Here is a 19,423-nt window from a genome sequence, read left to right on the forward strand (position 1 = left end):
TTGATCAGGTTTTGTGACATGCTATTACTACTTCTAAATAACAATTAGAGTGACAGAAACAAGCGCGAGTGCAGGGCCCACTCAGATAAATTATGCCTTCCTGTTGCAGCGCCCGGCTCTAAATTAATGACGATTTATGTTCTCAAAATACACGGAGAGACAAGGAAACGGAAGCACCTGTTTCCAATACACAGGGCTAGAAAGGTACTCCAGGACTGTCTCCATGTTTTGCTACTTTTTACTCCTACTGCACTACATTGCAATGTATGAAATATTGTACTGTTTACTGCCCTACATATATTTGGCAGCTATAGCTTCTGGTTAGTTTGTATTGGGACTCCTTACTAAAAAGCAGTGTCTAGTTGGGGCCATAGACTGTATATAATATGGACCCAGTCTCTGTGACGTCACCCATAGGTTTCCAAAGAGCCGCTGTGAAGCTCAATGTCGGTGGCTCCGGCCGTCGCCATCTCTTCCGCCGCCTTACTCCAGGCTAATCCAAAATGGGCATAGAGGTGGATCGTGGGTAGAGCTGAGGCAGCAGCAGCAGAGCAGACAGCTAGTGGCTGGCGACCTATGAGGGCAGCCACTTGTCACTCAAAGCAGTCACGCCCTTAATTATGCATAACTTTACCCCTTAATATAATTTATACAGGTGAGTTATATTAAAATGCACTCCTTGCACAGATGTCATGAACAGATAAATTTGCCAGAGAGACAAAACCCTTTTTCTGTACCATGTTTATTTCTGCTGTAAAGTTGGGCATTTTAACATGGGGATCTATGAGGACTGACTCACTGTTGGAGGGGTTAGGGTTAGCCCCTCATCACCGGAGGTTGCCGCTTGGTTGGGGCTCCTTGTTATGTCTTAGATGACTATGAATTCATAGCAGTTCCACAGAAGAGCAATTTTCCATCTACAAAAAAAAAGCTCAAATGAATAATTTGAATAACAGTTTGAGACCAAAACAAGGTCTAATTATCCAATATTTTATATTTAATAATCATCTCCTTTTATGTTGTGACCCTAAGGAGGGGGCTCCACCCCTAGGTTAGGAAGCACTGAGCTTAACTGACCGTAGTTAAAGGAGCTTCAAATGCATTAATGCATTAATGCATTAGTATTCACTTCTTCACAATCACAAAGAGTCCTCTAAGAAATACCTGACTCAAAATATTATCTTTATTTGTTGAAATTTTGGCTCATAGGCTAAATTGTTTTCTTCATGTGTCATGAAATAAAATGTTAAGTTATTATTATTTTTTTATCCAAAGAAGACTTGGTATGCCACTTTAGAGCTGTAGCATCACTAACTTCAATGATTGACCTGTACATTGAGCTCAAGGCTTCCATTAATCATGTATTTGAAAAGGCGCCATCCATTCCTGGCTCCTGTCCGGGCCAGGTTTTGATACAGCGCCGCCACTTGCCGGAGCACTTGGATTGGCTGAAGGAGCAAGGTAGCCCGCAGAGACTGCTCCTTCCCCCGGTTCAGTCCCGTCAGTGGAGCGCGAGGCTCGGCGCACGCACACACACCGTTCACACACACTTGCCTGCACGCGTGAAAGGTGCCACAGAGAGTGGGCTCACCGGAGGACTTTGATTTTGTGTGTGGGACTAATCGGAGCATGCATTTGCCATCAAGATATCGATCCACACCTCTAAACAAACCAAGTGAACCTTTCAAAGGAAAAGCAAACGGGGACAGATTTTAATGCTACATCCTTCCTAACGGAGGGCGATGCACTCGCCTCTTGTTCCATAAACTGTCCCAGTTTAGATGAATGCAAAAACACAGCGCTGGATATATTTTCTGCAAAGCCATATTTTTTTTGCGCTCGGGGTTTTTGAGGGGGGGAGATTTCGACTGCAGCGCACAACAACGAGCGACAATAGTGCGTGATTGAGCGCAATTTCCCAGAGACTCGGACTTGCCTCAGAGCGGAGTTTGACTCCTCATCATGGGGTACGGTGCACAAACTGATAGAGAAAGAGGAAGAGTGCCGAGATCCTTTCCTGAGATGCTGACCGTGTCCTGGCTCTTGCTTTTTCTCCTGGTGGATATCGGAGTGGCTCAAGGTAAAGTTAAAAGTGTATTCTTCGACCTGAGAATTTGGCTTTACTCTCGGAAAAGTTGTGTAAACTCCTATAGTAATGGACAGGAAGAACCACCTGAAGTTAGTTTACTCACACTCTTAAAAAAAAATACAATACCCACCTTTTGGCACTCAGCTATTAAAGAGATGAAGGCATTACTTAAGCCTGTGTAATAGCAAGAAGGCCTACGTCATTACCTCCCAATAATGCGGGCTAAATTTGACGATGTGACAAATCATTGAGGTCAAATTATTTATTTTTCTGGGAAACCAATTTGTTTATTTCAGTGGTGTAAACCACAACCAGCATTTGTAAACAGAAACAGTCACATTATAACATCTGTTTCTCTATGAAAATAAATATCCAAAAGATACCATCAAAATGAAACCGAGCTTGTTTTACACTTAACCCAAATTGATCCTTAGAAACTGATGTGCACAATTACAATTTACTATAATAAAAATAGCCTATTCTGAATCATGTTACAGGAGGTCAAATATAATACCTAGACAATTATTTACCGTAATTATTAAGAACTAAATAATTAAATAAATTCTGACTCATGACCCAGTTCCTACTGCTATTAATTTAGTTACATGTGAGCATCCGATCCCACTGTGAGAACCTTTTATAGATTAAAGGCTTGTTGTTCATTCATTTTCTTTTTCTTGAGTGTACAGGTTTACACAATAATCCACAACATTATTCATTCTTGGGCACTCTGATTTTGATGTACATATAAATAGTTTCATTTCAAAATAAGATGTCCATTCAAACAAGCTCATCCTTAAATGACGATCAGTGTTAGAGTCCTCTTGAAGCTATTAAAGCTACTATATTAAAAAGTATTGACCTTTGCTCAGAAGACAGGTCTTTATTAAGTCTGAATAACCTCTATGATTGAGATACGGAGAGCGCTCTGAGTATCTGAGGCAATTTTCATTTTCACCTCCTTACTGTGTTCTTCAACCAGTGAGCATATATTTTTTTTAACCTTCAGTCAGTGTCTTCAGCCTTTTCCCTCAGAGTAAAGCCGTCTGTTGAAAGATGTTTTCGGTGAACTGTAGTAGCTGTCAGTTACGGAAAGCATTGAGATAATGCCACAACACCTGAAGCCATTTACTTAATCTGCTCTCTCCTGAGTGGGATTGTCTGTCAAACAAAGGGAGCTCGTAGGAAGCCATCTGTGTGAGGGTGAATGTTCAGTATGTGTTTGTGCATGTGTGTCAGATGCCAGATGAAGTGTGTATGCCTCTGGAATTAAGGTGGTCTGCCCGCTCTTTCTGGAATGAACCATGGCTGAATAACTAGATGAGATGGGAAGAAATGAGCAGATTCTGAGTTTGCAGACAGTCCTCTGCAAGGAAAGGCTTGCAGTCGCAGATTTTTCAATGATCTGACATGTTTCTTTTTTGGAAAGTTAAGGCTGCTCAGGCAAGAGCAACATAGACTTAAATTGGATGTCCAAGCACATATCCTAGACAGAGATGGGGGTCTGTGAGCAACCTTATCTAGCTGCTCCAGACCTTCATCTCACTCCTACATAGTTAATGAGCAAAAGAGGGCGAGGAAGAATGAAAAACAGCACAGGTCCGGTTTCTGAAGGGCAGGGTGAGATGACATAATACCCATTCCAAAACCCCAGAGAGCCACTGTGTCATTGACTAGATGGGAATACGAACAAGGTCCTTTTCTGTCCATTAAGAAGTCGATACAGCAGGAGAACGTTGTTTGAGACTAATTAATGGCCCCGCTATTTTTGGGCACTGATGAGCTCTACACATTTCCAAATCACTGGAGAGTCACTTCTTCAGTGTAAAACTACTGGTGATTTAAGTAGCTCACTTACCCTGGAACTCCTCGTACAACATCCCCTTTCGCATGTTATATTTTGGAGTCATTTGAACGTATTCTTTTTTTACATTTGTATACTTAGGTACATTTCATGTAGCTATTGCAGTTTATTTTTACTTCCTGGCGTTGCCTTTGAGAGGACTTGCTCTCACCCCGTCTCCAGACCGAAGTGAGTGCTGGGAAATGAGAGTGCTCATTAACCTGCTGAACTCTTGACAAGTGAGACAGATATAAGCTGGGAGCTGCCAGAAAGGTAGCTGGGAGCTCTGTGACAGTAGCTTGATTGGGAACCCTTGGTGCAAGAACAGATGTACTCCTGGTATTTCCAGCACAGCGGCAAGAGCTGTGCAATATGTGCAGTGGCCGTATCTGCGTGTGCATGTTGTTGTAAAAGTTGATGGAGGATGTCAAGTTGTTTTGGGAATATGTGGAATACTTCGTCATGATGACATGTGTAAAAAATAAAACAGCAAGAGATTTTAAAACTGTTTTTCCTTTTCAGGGGACGTGAATGTAAAAATAGTTTGTAGTTCTACTGGGTGAATCTGAAATGTTAGAATTTGTCATCTGTGAAACACAATGACCAGTGAATCACGGAGAGAGCTACACTTTCTTTATTGATTTCACATATTAAAACTGCTTAGGGAGGAAGAAGAGGATGTGGGTACACGGAGGATTTTAAAAAGGGTTTTAATGTTCAATGTATAGTGTGAGAGAGAAAATCCTGTTATTATTTTCAAGGCTGACTAATAATATACATAACACTGACTGGCTTTTTGGTTTTAGTCCACTGATTGAATTATTTCATGCTGAATGACTTGTTTCCAAGAAACCTATGAGCACATCTCTGGTAAACACAACATTTGAAATGGTGCTTTTGCAAGATTCTTTGTGGAGAAACTCAGTTGAGCGCAGCCCCAAACATGTTTACTGTGTTTCTGTGTAAAAGTATAAAGTCCAGCCCAGAGTAGTGACCTTCCTGGGCTTTGTTCAGTTTTTTCCACAATGCTGCTCTTATGTCTCTCTCTTCCGCTTTTACCATGTTCCTGTCCGTGCCGCTCCCCGCTCTCTGATGATGTGTCCTCTGAGGATTGTTTTTGGAGAGAAAAGTTAAAGGTTTCTTATTTTATTTATATATATATATATATATATATATATATATGGTTTCTAAAACATCGTCATGTTATTTTCCATGTACGACACTCCCTTTCAGACTGATCTGAGCGCTGCTTGAAGGGTGCAGGTAACATGAATGTTATTTCTATCATTATTATTCTAACAGGCTTCCCTGTGGCCTGACAACTGACTCCTTCGGGGCTGCTAACATTACAACCATCGCGGTCATTCTATAAACGGGGCCTGTATGCACAATGAGCACATTGTGAGTAAGGAGCAGTTGTAAATTACCGACTATGATAGCCCTTTGCCAGGACCCATGAGCTGGCAATATGACACACTTACAGTCAAGCAATTTAAATGTAATTGAAGGAAATTAAGATTCAGTAACACCCTCTGCTCAGGTGAAAGCAGAGTGCAAAGTAAACAGTGTGTACAGTATGGTCTGAAAGTGCTGAGTGGGGTCAGAGGTGCATGCTGCTGGTGGCTAGCTGAGCCACAGACGGAACGTGGTACTGAGTGATAATTACTGTGAAAAGTGGCTGCTGAGTTTGCTTCCCTGCTCCACTTGATGTCAAATGCTATTGTTATGATGGCAGAAAATATACATGAAGCTATTTTGGGGCTGGGAACAGTTCTGTGATCTTGTGATGTGCTGGTGGAGGCAAATACTGTCGCTGGCATTGTAGCCAGGATTCTAGAAATACTGAGGTCAGGAGTTCAAACTCCCCTTTAGTGCGAACCCACCCGCCTTAGAAATGTTTGACCAGTCAACAAAAAAGCCTTTGAAACATTCTGATTATTTTTGTATTTTTACTTTTTACTACATTTAACTTTTCACTTCAGAATCAGAATCAGAATTTGGTTTATTGCCAAGCAGGTTTTCACATACAAGGGATCTGCGTTGGTGTGTAATGGTGCAAACATAAACACAGCAGGAGAAATAAAAAAATAAGAAAAATATAAATATAGAAAAATTAATGTACAGAACGTAATGAAAAATATGTGCAGTGTATTAAAAGCAAAATAGTCAGAGGGATGTGCAAAGGTTCCCACATACGGAGTATGAGGAAGAGTTTGTATGGTACAGGTGTATGATCACAAATGACACAGGGGGAGGGAGAGACTGTATCAGGGGTGGGGGGTCTCTGGCCTTGTTGATGAGGCAAACTGCAGAGGGGAAGAAACTTAACCTGCTAAATAAAATATATGCACATTTTTATAATAGTCTAAGTTCTGTTTCAGAGATTTCCCCACACTGATATATTTGTGCTGAAGAAATTCTAAATTCTTGTATTATATTTGAGTAAATAAAACCTCAAATCAAACCTTTTACTTAGTGTATGACAACACGATGTGAACTCCTCTTCAGGTTGTTAAAACCAACACACTTCCCAGGAACAATACAGAGAACATGACCTCAGTGTCAACAAAGCTTCTGATGTTTAGGTGCCGGGCTGCCAATGACCATGCACCAGATATAAGTGGTTCCCCGAAGCAATTTCAGTGTTTATTCTGCGTGTTTATGCTCTCCGACCAGCCTGGCTGAAGGATGCCTCTTCCAGTAAATTCCTCAATTCCTAATGAGGTTTCTGTTGGACGTTTCCTTTCCATTTTTATTTGTTGCTCTCATGTTGCAGGCATTGTTAAACTAGTGCTTTGCAAATAAACTTGACCATTGGGGAGTGTAATTGGATTTAAGTTTCCTGTGTCATCTTTATCATCTCTCCTCCTCCAGACGAAAGGACAGGAAGAGAGTTGCATTGGTGAGAGTGAAAAGGGTGATCGCAAGGACACAAAAGAGGCAAATGGGACAGAAAGATTAGTGGCGAGGAGTGGAGAGGAAGCTGCAGGAGAGAGAGAGAGAGAGAGGGAGCGAGAGAACAGGGTGAAAGCGAGATATGGAGTGAGGACAGGGACGGACAGGGGAGGAGAGGAGAGTGTGTCATTAATCACCCTGTGTGACACTCTCAACTACAGGGGAGCTTCACAGTGCAACATTCACTTCTATTAGCAGTCCATTAGCAGAGCCCGGCACAAGTAGCAGCACTTGACAGGCAGGCCTGTGCCAGAATGGCTGACCTGTGTCTCGACACAATGTATATTGCACCACCTAGATAGTGTGTGTGTGTGTGTGTGTTTGCTAAGAGTTTGTGTGAGAGTAGGGTAAGTCAAAGTGCAACACAGGGCAGACATTACTGTGACATATTGTCGCAAGTTTAGCTTTTCAGGCCCTGGACAGCAAATGAAAATAATTGTGTAAAAAGGTCCCATTCCAATTACGCTCCTGGATGAGATGGGGCATAATGATTGTTAAGATGATGATGGTGGTGGTGGTGACCTGATTTCGTACCTGTGATATCCCCTCTGCCAGAAAATGGCTCTTCAAAGTTGAGAGATGGCTGATGCATTAGAGGTACAGTCATTTCTCATTCAAAGGCTTGTTGGCCTCTTACTAGCCAAGAGCCCAGTGATTACAGGATCTCAGCCAAGGGGGGAAAGGGGGTGTGGACCACTGTCCCTGCTCTTGAGCTACAGTTCATTTATGATTAGAGATCAGAGCAGACAGTCAGAAAATCAAGGGTGGGGGGGGGATAGAGAGGAGGACCAGAGCCAAAGGGGGAGAGAGAAGTGATTACGAGTTAAGTGGCCCTTCCCGTGCCATTATAAGCAGCAGGGCTGACAGAGCACATCATGAGTGAGTATAAGTACACACTCCACTTCTGCCCTTTAATTTGGCATCATGGCCTCCCCCCTGGTGCTCAACCACTAATGTCCTTCCACATTTTTGTGTTAGTTACAGGAAATCAGTTAAGGACATGTCACTACAAACCCAGGTAAATAGGAGAGTATGAGTAACTAAAAGATAGTAGGTGGAAGAAACTTTGTTTGATAGTTATATTTGTCTTTTTATTTAAATTGTACATTTACTCACCCTGATTATTTAGTAATATTGTGCATATCTCTTATCTGCTTTTCTTCATGTTTGTTATATGATGGTGTGATAATCGTCACCACCATTTAGCTGGTGTAATCATCTGTGGATGTAGCAAAAATGAATGTCCTGTACTGTTGCCATACATGCTATTCTACCTAGCAAAGAGGATTAGGGTACAAAATAGACAGAGTTGGGGGGGGGGGGGGGGGGGGGGGTATTTGAGATGCTGCTGCTGGAATGCTGCTGCTCTTATGTATGCACACAGACACTATAAAAAGCTCAAAGTGCTGATGAGCAGTAAAAGGCAGAGAGTCAGTGGGAATGCTGTTATTTCCCTAATGTCCTTTAACAGTGTTCCCTGCAGTCTTGGTTCCCCGGCCCAGTATGGAGCAGTCTGGCGGCTAGCTACTACATAAAGTAGCAAGCACAAACCTAACATGGCACAGCAAGATAACAGATGCTCCAACAATAGGCCGGACATTTAGGCCGAATATGCCTTGCATGCAGTTTCAAGGTGTGAGATAATCCTACTTTATCTCAGTTGTTGCAAATCTATGGGCCACGAAGCAGCACGGAGAGCTGCCTTAAAGGAAAAGTTTGACATTTTGGCAAATGCTCTTATTCGCTTTCTTTAGAATTAGATAAGGATATTGATAATTTGCTAAATATGAAGCTACTGCCAGCAGCGGTTAGCTTAGCAGAAAGACTGGAAACAGTTAGCCTGGCTCTGTCTAAAGAGGACAAACTAGCCTCAAGTATGGAGCTTTAGAGGAGCTAGTAGTCAGATTCAGTACTTCCAGAAGGATATTTGTCAGAATTTAGTATGTAACTGTAAAAACAAGATGATAAAAATGCAAAAATGATTGGGGAGAGAGTGTAACATGTGTCCTACCTTCAACCAGAGCTACTGCTGATTCCCCCCCCCAAATCCAGTAAGTCAGTGAAACTAATCTCACCTATATGTATTCTGTACACAACTCGCATACCTTCAAACTGCACACCGAGGCATCAAAACAGCATCCACAATTTGTTAAGTGAACATTCGACATAAAACCTTTCGAAATGAAGACGTCGTCACTTTGATAGATGATAACATCGATCAAAGACAGTTCTAAAAACAGTCTTGAGCACGAACATCTTTATCTCAAGGTGCTCTTCTTTCAATCCTCCGCTCTGCTACCGTCGGGGCACCTTTGATGTTAAAGTCAGGCTATATGTTTGGGTCTGTCGAGAAGGGCGAACATACCACTACGGCGGTAATGACTGAGGTGATCTCAGTGGTGACTCATAACTCCTGAGTCACACACGCGGCATGGAGGCTTTTGGCGATCACCTGCAATTTCACATCTCTATGGAATTCCAGCCTTCTCTCCAGAAAGGAAGTACAGCTGCTATCTATCCCTCTGTTCTGACTCTGATTGACAAAGCTAAACCCTTAATCCTGGCTTTGCCCTGTCTTGTGCTCCGAGCCAGAGCCTCACGAGTGGAATGGGACTAAAGCAAATATATAAAAGCCCTTGTGAAGAATAGGAACATTATTCATCTGTAATAAGTCATTTGCCAAGCTGGCGTGTATTTTGTCAAACCCTCAAGTGGATTCATCCATAGACGCATTATATATATATATATATATATATATATATATACCTGCAGACTGAAGCGTTTACTTCATTTTGTTGTTGAATGTGTCACTTCTCTGTATTGTGTAGAGCGGTGGTGGTTTCCAGACGCTGCACTAATGTCTGGGGTGGGGAGGGTTGTGGTCTATGTATGTCAGCAGAACAGAGGGAAGGAGGGAGGGGAGGGAGGGGGTGGGGGGGGGGCAAGTATGGGACCACTGGTCCCGGCTGAAACATGAGAGCTGGAGACCCACGCTCCCCATTTCCTGTCTCCACTTTATCAGCATCTTGCTCTCTGTTATTTCTGTGCTCTTAAAGCATCCGATGAAAGCTTTGCCGCAGATAAATGTTTGTGCCTTCTTGTTTTTTTTATAGGGCTCAAATGAGGGACTTTATCCGCCTGCCCCCCCCCCCCCCCCCCTCATTCTCCTTTTTTTTTTTGCTCCATTCCTCTGTCTGCTTTGAGATGCCACAAGAAAAGTTATAGTCTCTGGTTTGCATTACGGTTCCTTTGAGATGGGCTTGGGACGCCGGGAAGGACAATGCTTGTTCTTGTTCTTCTAAAGGAATACATTTTTTACAAGACATAAGGGAAAGGGCATGAGAAAATGATTATTTAACTACACCACATTTGTGCTTACTTTGTAAGAAATAATTATTTCCACCTATAGATTCCTTCAGGTCTGGGGAATGAGAGGTAATATTCTTTTGAAAAGAAACTCATACTTGTCTTTAACAGTCTGCACCCTTTCACCTCTTATCACCTCGCACAGTATATTCCTTCAGACTCACATAATTCAGTTTGCTTCTGTTTTCTTAGCTTTGTGTGTGTGTGTGTGTGTGTGTGTGTGTGTGTGTGTGTGTGTGTGTGTGTGTGTGTGTCCGCATGTTCTTGTTTGTTCGCATATGGTGCCACAGTGTGTGTACGCGCGCATGTGTTTATTCAATAATAACAGAGTCCGAGAAAGTCTGTTTCAGATAAATCTGTGTTAATACCAGACCATTCATCCCTAGGAAATCAATCTTTCTCATAATTCTTCTCATTTTTCTTCCATCTGTTATCTACAGAGCTGCCAAACAGACTTTTAAACAGAGCAGACCATTACCAGAGGGCAGAATTAAATGTGTGTCAGGATGCCAGCCTGTATAGTTGTTGTTCCTACTGAGTTAAATGAGGTGCTAAATTAAAGCTTCACAATTGGTATGCACTGTTGTATGATTAAACCCCCTCACCCTCCATATTGACAAGAGCAGAGAAAAGTCCAAATGTGAGTTAAGAGTCTGAAAAAAAAAAAAAGTATCCTATTGAAGTCATGCTTGCCTGTTGAAGGCATATGATGAATGGGTGTTTGTGTCTGTTTTTGTGTAATTACTCTGTACAAGTCTCAACAAACACTGGAATTCATCACCAGAATCTCGGAAAACATTAAGTTTCCGCAGTCGGGCCTTAAAGCTAAAGAAGAGTTTCACAGGGAAGTTAACCGCCCAACCCCACCATCATTACAACCACCAACCCGAACACCCTACTGCGTGACCTCTTTTCTTCATTTTGGGCTTTGTTACTCCGAGTCCAGTAATGGTTTGCAACTGGAGATTGCTGTAGGGTGTCAGCACTTTCCTGTGTTTGTACAGCGTGTGTTTGTGAGCCTGTGTGTGTGCCGTATCTCCACCATCGGTCCCCGGTGACCTAAGTACTGGCAGACAGTGTTTAACTGGGGCAGGCTCAATGGGTCTCATTTAAATGGGGCCCAGACAGAAGCCCCACGGTGAAGGGTTACTTTATGACTCTTAACATGTAAAGCACACTGTCGAAGCTGCCACAATTTGTGTGCTCGCCCAGAGAAGGCAAACTGCACTGTATTCGTCCACTTCAGGATTCTGTCAGGGAACCAACAGGCGCTGCTAACGTTCAAAATCTGACAAATGAGTTGGTTCCACGTGGAGAATAAGTGGATGTATTCTCTTTGAGTTGTATGCATTCTTCAGTTAATGAATACTATGGAGATGAGGTTGATGATGATGACAGAAAGCAGTCTGCGCAGCTCTGAAAGTTCACTGCTGTAAATGTCAGCATTATTAATGAGCTCAATGTGTCAGTTGCTGCTTGTCCTACACGATGTTCGAACATAAAAGGATTGAGTAAAGACGAGTCACATTCACACATTTATCTGTAATATAGTGCATGCATGTCATCATCGGCTGAAAGAGTGGCTACTTTAACACACTGGAAATTATGTACTGTACAACGAACGCCAATCTTCAAGTTTTGTAAGAGATGGGCAGCAGAGGAGAGCTCCCTGCTGTGCATTTGCCCCTTTTCAAGGAGCTAACCAAACAGTAGGCAGAAGGTGAATAATGGATGTTGTTGTGTTCAATTCTCTGAAATGCAGAGAGAGAAAAATGCATTTGAGTTGAGTTTTTCCTAAACCAGGTCAAATGGCTGAATTGGCCCTATTTTGTATTCGGATGAGCATTCCCGCAGTAAACACAACTCTTGTTTGCTGTTTAACATCCATGTGTTCCAAATCCGTTCGGGCATGGAACCCAAAATATTGGAACAGACATTTACTGTATGCTGATGTCACCGAGCTACCTACAGATTAGAACAAGCCTGCAGCACTATCATGACATGATCAGTTTCTGCATTTACAAATACATTTTCAAACCAATGTATCTAGTATTACATTATTAATAGGGATCATAAGAAAAGCTTTGTGCAGATGTATTATGTTTTATTTGTAGTGTCTGGGACTCTACCCATCATTTTGGTTTGCGAGTATTGCTCTCAACACAGTGGACGGTTTTTCATGAACTGCTCTCCATCAAGTGAAGTTAATGGAGAAATGAAATCTGAGTTTGGGGAAGAAAAAAAAAAATGACCGAGCTTAGCGAGATGACAGGCTTGTTTCTCTAATTCCAGACCTCAATAAACTAGGACCTTATACAGTGCACCAGCTGCACTGGAGTCAGCACACCAACTGTAAACTGATACACCATAATGGCTTGCTGCAGATATGCTCGAGCATGTGCAGCGGAAACGGATAATTCAGTGGTGACACACCATGCATACGGGTTCCCATAGTTTTTTAGGCTGACGTTAGGTAAGCTGATCTGTCAGGTAAAAGCAGAGGGGGGTTACACTGGAGAGACGTGGAGGGGGGGGGGGGGGGGGGGGGGGGGAGGGCAACGCACGGTAACCTCTGCTATGTAAAGCAAGAAGCGCTGCACTGGTAAATTATACCTCCTGATGAGTTTCCTTCAGTGGCTGCTTGTTTAAACACTTCTGCACGCATTCCTCACCCGTCTCATTTAGAAAGCTGCACATTACTAAATCATGGCATTTTTGTTTTTACAAGTCTGCGAAGGCTTACTAGCTTTCTGCTAGCCACATTTTTTTGTTATCGCTGTTTTTTCCATGCCAAATGTTTTATTTAGCAGCCTGCACTAGCCCGAGACCTCGCCAACAAAAGCAATGATACCGGCCAAAGGATGAGTCGAGGAGGAGAGGAGGAGGAGGAGGAGGAGGAGGTGGAGAGAAGGAATGAAATGAGACAGAGATAGCCACTCCTAAGCTGCGTGGCTCTCACCCACAGGATGAACACGCTATGAGCATCCAGGATTCAGGCACATTAACCCACAGCTATTCTGGGCTTTTTCTTGTGCGGCTTTTTGTTCATGGAAAAGAGGCAAAAAGAAATCTGGTAAACAAAATAGAACAATGTTGAGCAAACCAATGTGTTGTAAGGATTGGGCAGCTTTGGGCATTACCACCTCACTTACAAGCACATTTCCATCCCCCTGCAATTTCTTTGGAAATTTGACGGGGTAATCTGAGCCTTATTGTGTTGCTTTTCTGTGGAACACCAGATACCAGCGCAACCTGTTTTGGGTTTTGACTGCCATTTTTTCTTGTAGGCAGTTGTTTCCTCATTGATTGAATTTGAGGGCAAGTGGCATGAGAAACTCAAGCTGGAATATTTACGCTGTAGCTTCCAGTTAGGTTCTTCTGCCATAGTTTGTTTTACTAAGAGCTTGAGAGAATGCAGGGTACTGTCTGAGGAATTTCGACGGGGCATGTCAAATCCAAGGAGTGTCAGCGGTCACTCTGTTAACACGCTGCGCTGTCTGAAGCCGGTGGTCATGGAGTCAAATGGATTGGTCAAAGCAGTTTCGATACACACTGGCACCTAACAAGGGCCGGACGAGTGGGAGGACAAACGTGATCAGCGCTGTGATGGATTTGTCACAATGTGGGGATGTAACTGTCTCACATCTATCAGTGGATAAAGGTTTCCTCTGCTCAGTCTGTCGCATCCAACTTTACTTACTCTGTTAAAGGAAGCTGGGTGTCAGATGGGGAAAGAAAATACTGTCAGAGCCTACAAAGAGTTTTTGTAAAGGTTTACAAGGCCCCAGTTACATGCAGACAAACTATGTTCTTTGGTGGTCTCTTGGGAGTGAAGCAGACATTTTAATTCAATCAGCTGCAAACAGCAATAATGCCCCCCCCCCCCCTCCCCCTCATAACACTCAGTCATCTCACTTCAGTGATACAATTACGAGCCGAGCTGCATTGGCCATCTTGTTGTGATTATACGTGTTTACATGGGAGGGAGGTGTTTACTGTGGAAATTGCAGCCCCTGTCCTGATGCACATTTAGCTACTGAGAGAGAGAAAGAAAAAAAAGAGCTGCTGTGAGATTTAATTTATTTATCGTCTCCGGAACAGAGTTATAATTATTCTCTAACTAGCATTACAATTGTGTCTTCCTGAGTCCTTGAGAGTCTTAAGATGAGCGGCTCCAGCTTTACCAAAAACGGCTATAATGGCAGTGCACAAGGACACATGATGAACGTGTTAATGAATGAATGTGAGTTTGGTGTGTACTTATTTATGCTTTTCTTTTTTTGCTTTGTAAAATAATAGAAATATGGGCAAATAAAGAAATTCTATATACACGATGCTTTGTAGTGAAGTTTAGTAAAGTCTAATCTACAAAATATGTTGTTTTGAAGGCAAATATTGTTACATATGTAAAAAGAAATGACTATTAGTGTAATATTAGATAAATAAAAGTACAAATAAAACCTGGATTTTATGTTTTTTAAAGTTTTCTTTTGTAATCTAGCACATTGCAATCCATAAAGAGTAAAAAGGGGTAAATAGGTTTTTGAGTAATTGCATCCACAATCTGTCCCTCAAATTGCACAAGACTTTTCAAAAGAGCAAATTGAATCATTTGCCTTCAATTTCATATATTTAAGTACCCATCCACCAATGGCCTTGTACCTTCCCATTACTGGAGCATTCTGGTGATAACATTGCCTCACTAATCTTACTGATGGTCACATCGCCTTTTCAGGCCCCAGCACTCTGTTTTATTGGTGTAGCATTATACACAGTGTTTTGACCATTGTTTACTCCAAAACATGCCACTTGTTATCTTCCGCGGCAAATGGCTATGTCTTTACCAATCACGTCTGGCTTTTGTCTACTTTTTCTTCTTCTACTGGATGAGCAGCTATTTAGTGGAAGGGTCATGGTTGTAATTGACAGCCACCACTAAACAAATCTGCCCGGCTCGGCGGTAGACCAACCCCACCTCCCGTCCCCTCCCGCCACTCTAATCTAACTAATGCACCCATGTGTGTGCTGGAAAGTGAATTAAGCATAGAAAACTCAATACCTGATCCATCTGACAGCGCTGCCTGCGTGCACATTAGCAGTTTCTCTGCAGCCTCTGTAATTGTATTACACAAGTTGGCCGCTCTAACGATCGGGCCTTACACACACTTACACACTTATACACACTCTCCCTGTTGTCGTTAATCGCTGCCTTCGCTGGCCCCGGAGGCGTGCAGCGGGCCAAGAACAGAGCGATCGAGAGGGAGGATGATGAGGCGAGTAGTTCAGCCCTCCCTCAAGGCTGACATGAAATGAAATCATGCTCTGTGTCTATGTGTGTGTGTGTGTGTGTGTGTGTGTGTGTGTGCATGTGTGTTCTGAAATTGGTACATAGCATCATTTTTTCATTTATAGCTCTGTTGTCGGACTCTCTGTATCTGCCTCTTTGCCTTCTAATCAGTGCTTTTCCGGGCAGTCCTGCTGTGTGGCCCTGTTTCTGTTTCTGCCTTCCGCATATCCCACCGCCTGCTATCTGTGTACTGTCAGCAGTCCTGCCCCGTGCCAGAGACCACACCGTGAAAAGATGAGCTTACAATCGCCTCCTCTCCTCCCCGCTAATCTCCCTTGACCTATGCAGGCCTATGCAAGGTTAGAAAAACATATCTGTGAAGTAGTTTCACATTATGCAGCAGATAAGAGGCGCTGTAGGTGTGGAGATGTAGATGTATTAAGGAGCAATATATCGATCACACGATGTAGTAAACACATACCTGTGCTCCTGGGAGAATTCACTGGACTTTATCAGTGAGAGCACAGAGAGGCGAAGAAGATGGGGAGGAAAACAAGAGAGGGTGATTAAAGGGGTTGTTGTGTTGATTTGCTGTGTGTTGCCATGCAAGCAACCATTTTCTCTGGCCTCACTAATGGAGACTTCAGTTTGAATCTAGGGAGAAGCTCTTTAAAATTTTATTCCTTCTAACAGGCTGATTTATAATGATGAGCCCCAGACTCTTCCCACCGCAGCAGGGCATCACAAAGAGTCCTGGGAAACGAGGGAACTATATATAGCGAGAGCGTGGAGGGACACGCTACAGGCATGGGAGAATCCGGCAGATAGATGGTGAAAGATGACCTTCCCACATAGCCCAGCCCAAGGCTGACAATGTATAGACGCACTGTGTTGTCCGAGAGACCTCTGTGAACTCTATATAACCACTAACGTCACCCCCTCATATTCCCAGCTCCCAGGGTCCAGTGATACCCTACCTGCCAGATGACACCCCATGATCCAGACCATTTTGTGTGCATGTGTGTGTGCATGTCTAAAGATCCCTCGAGGAGGACTTGTCAGAGAGTAGGTCATCAGATATGCCGGTGTGTGTCTGTGTGTGTTTGTGTGTGTGTGTGTGTGTTTAACTCTGTGAGCGTTCATGCGCACTCAGATTTGTTTGTGTGTTTTGTGTGTGTGCGCACATAACAGGGGAGGAACAGGGAAGAGCTGGTACGAGCAGTTTCATCATGCTTATCTGAAAGGTCACTCCATCATTGTCGGATTGCACTTTGCAGAACTTCCCTGTGGTCACTGCAAGGCAAATTGATCCTGGACAGAGAGAGAGAGAGAGAGAGAGAGAGAGAGGGAGAGACAGAAGAAGAAGAAGAAGAAGAAAAAGAAGAAGAAGAAGAAGAAGAAGAAGAAGAAGAAGAAGAAGAAGAAGAAGAAGAAGAAGGAGAGGGTTGAAAGATATTGGGTTAGCCTGGAAATCTTGCACCAGTTTGAAGGAAATTTCCAAAAGTCAGCAAAAGAAAATGCAAATGAAAGTGCATGTCTATAATGCATTATAAACCAACTTATAATGCGTTATCTACTTATATTCTATACTGACTTATAAGGTCAAGTATGTGTATATATATATATATATATATATACAAGTAATATACTTAAAAATTGATGGTTACTCATTGAATTTCTTTTCAAGTCCATGTCTACAGTAAACACACTGTACTTGCATAAACGTAACGTTATATGATTATACTGTATATAGTATATGATTATAATATAAAAAAAGATTGTACTGTATTCCAACTATGGGAATCATGATGCACTATGCAAACACAATGCTTATAACTATAATCATACAGTTATATAAGCAGATTATACTGCATTCTAAATATGTTTATAATGCATCATAGACACGGGCGTCGGAGAAGGATTAATCGTAATTTATCACAAATATTTAACATTTCCATTAGTTTTAAAAAAAACATTCATTCACAATGTATGCAAAAACAAATGTTAAAAAAGGGTATTGTGTAAAAATGAAGAAAGGGGCAAGAACTTGTCAAACAAAAAGTGTGAGCCTATGTAGGGGTTAATCATGTTAGGAAGCCCAATTATCAGTGGAGTGAAAAAGGTGTAGAGGTAGGGACTCGTCCTCCTGTGTCTACTGTGCACAAGCCAAATCTCTGAGTGACACTAATCCGACTGGTTCTGCTGGTTATCCCTCCACCTCCCATCATCCCCAGCAGGTATTCCCTCACTGCCAAATTTCTTCTCTGACACCCATCCCCTGTTTTTCCCACCTCATCCCCTCCTCTGCCTCTCCTCTAGTGTTTGTTTTCACTGTAGTGTCTGAGGGACATTAGCCACAGTAATCCAATAGAAAGCTCCTCAGACCCGGAGCCGGGTTCTGTGGGGTTGAGGCGTTTCCATGGGGATTTCATAGATTGCTAACTAAGCTCATTAAAGCTCGTTATTAAAGCTCGTTAAATCTTATCCTGACACGGTGGCGCAGCTCCTGGTGTCTGACTTTACTAATTCGCACAATAATGCGCCCATACGCACTTACAAACATGCACACACACACACACACACACACACACACACACACACGCACACACACACAGAAGTCACCAGTATAATGCTTTTTGGCGGGTGTAATTAAAGCTCTCAATAAGACCTGCAGGTTTTCCTGCTCCTTGGTTTTGAAATGGAAATAATTTTGTGAACAATATCATTTACATACCCAAACGCAACCATTTGTGCTCGTTCAGGGTTGATGTGAGGTTACTGTGAGTGGGGAATTTAAAAATACAAAATAGTTCCCTGATATTACCGGAGACAACATCTCATTCATGAATGACATGTTTGAGCCATGGGAAATATTTCAGTCAAGTGGAAGTGAGGGGAATAAGGAGTACCTTACTTTCTTTTTCACTCGCGCACACTGAACCATGTTACTGTGTGCCCCTTGACCTCACTCTGAGTTTACACGTCAATTCCAAATATTGTTCTATGGCTGTGAGGGGGAACAGTAAACCATGTTTTTTGGGGTCTTTAGAGGGCTGAGTGGAACAGTGTGTTAGTGTGTGTGTAGAGAGCGAGAGAGAAAAGGAGAGCAAGAGAGACTCCTCACAACCTGAATCACCTCTTTGATGCTGACTGGCCTTGACATCAACAATGTGGCCTTTCACAGCCCTCACCCACCTCTGAGGAGCTTACCAAGAACACACACGTATCCAGTCTTTCTCCCTCTGTCACTCTCTTTTTAGATTTCAGCATTTAATTTTTGTAGCTTTTTGTGCCCGTTCGCAAAGGAAATGCCACTTTAGCCAATACAGAAAAGGAAGCGTATGAAGAAAAAGAGTAAGAGTTAAACAATTGAGAGCATCAGATTCAGTGAGGGATGATGATTTTGCAACCAATGAAGCTCAAAGATCTTGTTAAGTCCTCTGCAGAAATGACATTGTAAACACTAGAGAAATGAAAGGATATTAAGCTGACAATAGTGAAGAGTGGAATCGGTCAGGGCCAGAGGGACACATAACACAGTGGATTTCTTCAGTGCCCCCTCACACTTTTTTTTGTTTTTTCATTCGTTCCCATAAAATATTCCCTTCTTTTGCTCAACCACTCTTCATTCACTCGTCATTCGTCTGACATGAAAGGGATTTCAACCCTTTAGAGTCTTTTTAAATGTATCCTTTGTCATAGCGGCTGTGGTTAAACGCTCTTTAAATGAAGTCCATTCCAGATGAAAGTTGAAACACTCAAAGGGAGGTTCTGCAGTACGGCCTGCCGAGGGACATCCATCATTGACATCACTGCTAATTTTGGTGACATACTCACGAAAACATGCCCCGCTGTGTGTGTGAAAGAAATACATGAACTCAGT

General features: G+C 42.6%; 1 protein-coding gene across 4 annotated transcripts in view; it reads left to right on the forward strand.

The window, feature by feature from the left end:
* The first annotated feature begins 1,505 nt into the window (after window positions 1-1,505).
* Window positions 1,506-19,423, forward strand: part of unc5cb (unc-5 netrin receptor Cb) — a 105,608-nt gene continuing 87,690 nt past the window's right edge. For all 4 annotated transcript variants that reach the window (XM_029444219.1, XM_029444220.1, XM_029444223.1 and 1 more), the window contains exon 1: window positions 1,506-2,080. In XM_029444219.1, coding sequence (XP_029300079.1) covers window positions 1,963-2,080 — 118 coding nt within the window. In that variant the 5' untranslated portion in view covers window positions 1,506-1,962. The remainder of the gene's footprint in view (window positions 2,081-19,423) is intronic.

Source organism: Cottoperca gobio, chromosome 12 (assembly GCF_900634415.1).
Source record: "Cottoperca gobio chromosome 12, fCotGob3.1, whole genome shotgun sequence".
NCBI classification, from domain to species: Eukaryota; Metazoa; Chordata; class Actinopteri; order Perciformes; family Bovichtidae; genus Cottoperca; species Cottoperca gobio.